The 5459-nt window shown below is 34.7% G+C and overlaps 1 protein-coding gene across 1 annotated transcript; it reads left to right on the top strand.

Moving 5' to 3' along the window:
- The first annotated feature begins 1050 nt into the window (after positions 1 to 1050).
- LOC133284319 (protein DETOXIFICATION 49) lies at positions 1051 to 2732 on the top strand. Its single transcript, XM_061481322.1, has one exon. The coding sequence runs from the start codon at positions 1119 to 1121 to the stop codon at positions 2730 to 2732; it is 1614 nt and encodes a 537-aa protein (XP_061337306.1). The 5' UTR covers positions 1051 to 1118.
- Positions 2733 to 5459: the final 2727 nt, after the last annotated feature.

Here is a 5459-nt window from a genome sequence, read left to right on the forward strand (position 1 = left end):
AGAAAGTTGTTAAATGACTTTAATTAAAAAATATAACTACTTATGATTAAATTATTATATATTAAAGTATTCAAAATATTAAACTTCTATTATTATTCTCTTATTTTACTTAGTAAAAATATCAAGAGACAATTACGAAAGTTGAATAAAATTAACATTTTCATGATTTTTTAAAATGATACAAAGTATATTCTTAAAAATGATTAATATTTTAAAACGAATGTAATATTTCAAATAGCCTATTGTTTGGATAAAGTTGCGAGGATTTTTTGCACTCAAATTTATTTGGTTCGGATTTAGAAAAAAGTGGATTTGAATACTATAATATTATCCAATGCCGACATGGCATTGATTTCACATTAATTTTAACCATAAAAAAACCAGAAACTCAGCTTAAGAACAGTAAGTCAAGCTGCCAGTGCCTGCCATTTTCAAAATGGGCCCTCTCCCTAAAAAGCAAAAACCGTCTAAACTCAATTCTGCCTCTTGGTTCGGATACACCAATCTAGACACGTTCTTCATGTTATCATCGAACAGTGCATTAATTTTTTATTTTTTTTAGTACATTAACAGTGCATTAATTTAATTTAAAAGCAATTTAAGGCTAGATAATTCAACGGTCCACAATTTAATTAAATGGTTATTTAATGCCCTTTTATTCTTTTAAACTCTTTATTTGGTTGAATTGGTTTCATTGTTACAAGTTTATATAACGTCCAAAAGCCGTGCGCTTTCACCTCCACTTTCATGTTAAACCCCATTCTTTGTTTGCAGGCGCCAGCGATATAATATGGTCGGTCATAAAAACACGCTTGAAATTGAAAAAAATTGCTGAGGAATTTGAGTTGGTATATGAAAGCGCTAATACTCTGTCAACCCTAACCTTCTCTTTCTATTCCCATTACCATTAGTGGCCGTCCCTAATACTCCATATTCCAGATACGTCCAAATAATTTAAAATACTGCAGCACAAACACTCCCCCTTTTAAATCCCTCTTTTCTAAACTCTTGCAAAGTGCAAATTCCTAACCTTTTGTGCTTTACACAAAACAAATAAACAAACAAACACTCTCTCTCTCTCTCTCTCTCTCCGGGTGAAAAACTGTCCAAGCCAAGCCATGTGCAAGTTATCATCTACCTCAACTTTATGTGAAAGCAATAAGGGCCAGGCAAATATATCCGCAACAAAAATGCAGGAACCAGACATGTTAACCCTTTTGATCCCCAAATCCCCAACATTAGAACAACAAGGCCAAAAGCCACATAAAAGCCATTTTTCTCTGGCCCTCAATGAAGCCAAGTGCATATTGCAGATAGCATTACCTATGGTGTTAACTGGCCTATTACTCTATTCTCGTTCCATAATTTCCATGCTTTTCCTTGGTAGAATAGGTGAGCTTGCTTTGGCTGGTGGCTCTCTTGCAATTGGATTTGCTAACATCACAGGTTACTCCATTCTCTCCGGCCTTGCCATGGGGATGGAACCCATCTGCGGTCAGGCTTTTGGAGCCAAAAGATTCAAACTTTTGGGCCTTGCGATGCAGAGGACAGTGGTTCTTCTTCTTCTAACTTCGGCCTTTATAACATTCTTGTGGCTTAATATGAAGAAAATATTGCTACTCTGTGGTCAACAAGAAGATATTGCCCAAGAAGCTCAATCTTACATACTTTACTCTCTTCCTGATCTCGTAGCACAATCATTGCTACACCCTTTGCGAATCTATCTTCGAAGTCAATCTATAACCCTTCCTCTCACATACAGTGCGCTTCTGTCTATTCTTCTTCACGTCCCCATCAATTATTTCCTTGTCTCTGTGCTTCAGCTCGGAATCAAAGGCATCGCTTTAGGTGCTGTTTGGACAAATTTCAATCTCGTGGCTTCATTGATTACCTACATATGGGTTTCAGGGATACACAAGAAAACATGGAGTGGTATTTCGTGGGGTTGCTTCAAGGGTTGGAAAGCACTCTTGAATTTGGCAATTCCAAGCTGCATTTCAGTTTGCCTTGAATGGTGGTGGTACGAAATCATGATTTTACTCTGCGGATTATTGATTAATCCACAAGCAACTGTTGCATCCATGGGGGTTCTGATTCAAACCACTGCCTTGATATACATTTTTCCATCTTCCTTGAGTTTTGGGGTGTCCACAAGGGTTGGAAATGAATTGGGTGCGGAGAATCCCCACAAAGCCAAACTTGCAGCACTTGTGGGTCTCTGTTTCAGTTTCATTTTGGGATTCTCCGCCTTGTTCTTTGCCATTTCAGTGAGGAACGTGTGGGCTTCCATGTTCACACGGGACACACAAATCATTGCTTTGACGTCCATGGTTTTGCCCATTATTGGATTGTGTGAGCTCGGAAACTGTCCACAAACAACTGTTTGTGGCGTTTTGAGGGGCACGGCGAGGCCAAAGTTGGGAGCACGCATAAATCTTGGTTGCTTCTACCTAGTGGGAATGCCCATTGCAGTGTGGTTGAGTTTCTTTGCAGGGTTTGATTTCAAAGGCTTGTGGCTCGGTCTGTTAGCCGCTCAAGGCTCGTGTATGCTGAGCATGTTGTTCGTCTTGGCTCGCACAAATTGGGAAGGTCAAGCCCAAAGAGCTAAGAAGCTCACATCATCCGATCCTAGCGAGGAAGGAGAACATGATGTGTTGGAGGAGAATGAACAAGATGAAAAAAGCTCTTTGAGTTCATGCGTTTCAAAAGAATGCTCTGATTCAGTGGTTTGATTGATAATTCTAGTGATAGCACATTCACGGGAAGGATTCTTTTATATTTTACATTCAAGATTGAAGAGATAAATTGATTCTTTTTTTCTAGATTGTACTAATTTATAGTTGTAAATTAAAGAAAAGAGAACGGTAATTAGGGGAGAACAGAGAAGAGGCAGAGTATAAACTCATTCCTTTTTTCCTTTAATTGTTTTCATTCCCACAGTTTAATGTTAAGAAAAAATAAAAAAGAGAATGATAACAGAAAAATACTTATGTTGCCTATAATTATGTTGCTTGCATGCATGCATGTTTTTAATTTCTTTTTTTTGATTAATTATGTGGACATACCATAGACATTAAGCATAAATATCATGGCAGAAAGACTCAAAACAATGACTATATGCTGATTGAGAATATATTAAACGTGGGGTGGGGGAAAGATAACCTTTGTTTGGAATGGTAATTGGGAAAAACATGTTAGTGTTTGATTATTCTAATAATAATTGGAAAAAAACATGTTTGATTTCCGCCGTCTGCGGATAAAATGGTTGGCGGCCAGTGGGATTGCGCGTTCTAACTGTACTAGTTGGGGACTTATGTCGGTTGGTTGACAACGAAAATTGACAAGTCGCACTTTGATTACTCTGCTGACTACCTCAGGTGACTGTTTTTTTCCCCCAAAAGATTCAACACCTAAAATTTGACGTGTTTGAAGAAAGGGAATTTAGGATATTCCATGTTTTGATCAACTTAAGTAGCCTCTAGGATGTTTCTTATTGAGGGAAATATCGGACGAACCATAAACTATTGAAATTTGAAAAATCTTTCGGTTAGGTATTTCAATTGACAATTTCTTAGTTCAAATTCATTACAGAAAGAAACAGCTCTTAGAATGTGTTCAGCTAAAAAAAAACTGCATTTAAACTTCATGTACCTATACCTCTCAATGTAAAAAAGAAAAGAAAAATATACTACCCCAATTTTGTTTATTTATGTTATTCTTGTAAATCGAGTAACATTGTAACTAATTTAAAGGTTTTTGTTAACAAGTGGTCAGCACTTGTTAAAGAAATAATAAATATTAAATCAATATCAATAATACTTTTATCCCAAACTAATTGGGGAGTGTTTAAAAACTCGGCCCAAGTGATCAGTAGTCACGGATAGGGATAACAAAAATGAGTCAACCCGCATAAAATGAGCCGGGTTGAGTTGACAAAGAATGGTAACCCATTTTTTCTTGAGTTGACCTTGGGGCGGAACAGGATTTTAAAACACTTATTGGGGTCGGTGGTAGATGAACCCAAAAAAGATAGTTATAGCATTACGAGTTTTTGCTAATGAATATCCAAAAAGCGCTAGTTAAAGAATCAAAGTTAAAATATTAGATAAATTTTTTATATATTAAAAATAAAAAAATTAATAAAAAAATTAGATAATTTTTTCATATATTAAATAATATTTTATTTTTAAAATATGAAAAAAGTATCTAATATTTTAATTTTAATTCTTTAACTAATGCTTTTTGGAAATTCGTTAGCAAAAAAAACCCTTAATGTTATAAGTGAAGTGTATAAGAAGAAATTAATATTTATAGAGCATTTAGCAATGTTATTCATTTAAAACCTAGTACATTAAATATCTCATAATCAATAAATCAATTGATAATTTTTTTATTAGGTAAACAATTGATAACTTAAATACAATGGGTTCGCTTTTTCTGCAGTCACTGCAGATAAGTTATCTGCAGTAAATTTAATACGACATTGTTTTAGGGCGAAAATCTAGTATTTTTTTAATTTTAATTTATTTCAAGATTATTATAGTCTTTATAATTCTAATTTTTTTAATCTTTCAATTCAAAACGACGTCGTTTTGAGAGTAAATGCAGATAACTTATATAGTAACTGCACAAATATTATTGTGAAATACAATAGTGACTAAAGCCTTTGTCATAATGTGCTAAATGACATTGGTTCAACTAAATGAGGAAATTGTGTAAGGACTAAGGAAAAAGCCGAGAATGATACAGGTCCACAAAAGGGAATAATTGGTTCGCAGATGAAACCGGGTTTGGAGTTTGAAAACCACAAATTTTTTGAATATGAATAATAATTAACGTACATGGCATAAAATACGGAACTTCATCACCAAACTAACGACGTCGTTGTGTTTTGCTCATCCAATCCAACTCTGATGTCAACTTGCTAACTACTTTTCCTATCATTCAGCTGGCCTCTCGAATTTTCTCTCTTTCCACATGCTACCCAAAATTCAACTATTTAATTTTTAACTCTTCAAATAATTTGGCCGTGTGGCAGATTATTGCGAGTTCCTTGAAACTTGTTTGAAATTAATTTACCCTTTTTTTACTTTTCGAAATTCAAATACTTATAGTATTTGATTAGGTTAATACCATACAGGAAATTTAATAATTTTGAAGAGGATTAACAACGGGAAAAAAAAAAGGCCGCCGAAAAATTCATTGGCCCTTCAACACAATCGCTATCGAAAGACAATGTGGTCCTCGCCGGCTTCGTTAACCACATATACTTTATATATTCCTTTTGATACTTGGGGCATTATATATGATTTGGTATAATAACATATACATGATGACACTAGACTGAGATTTGAGGAAAACAGAAGAGATTAATTATAGTTTTTCTCATTACAAGAAGACAACAATAAGATAATTGCAACGTGATTTTTGTGTGGGGTAAGTTGGGTGAGAATCATTCA

This window comes from Gastrolobium bilobum, unplaced genomic scaffold (genome assembly GCF_033153095.1).
Source record: "Gastrolobium bilobum isolate Gb01-03AN ecotype WA unplaced genomic scaffold, APGP_CSIRO_Gbil_v1 utg2926, whole genome shotgun sequence".
NCBI lineage: Eukaryota > Viridiplantae > Streptophyta > Magnoliopsida > Fabales > Fabaceae > Gastrolobium > Gastrolobium bilobum.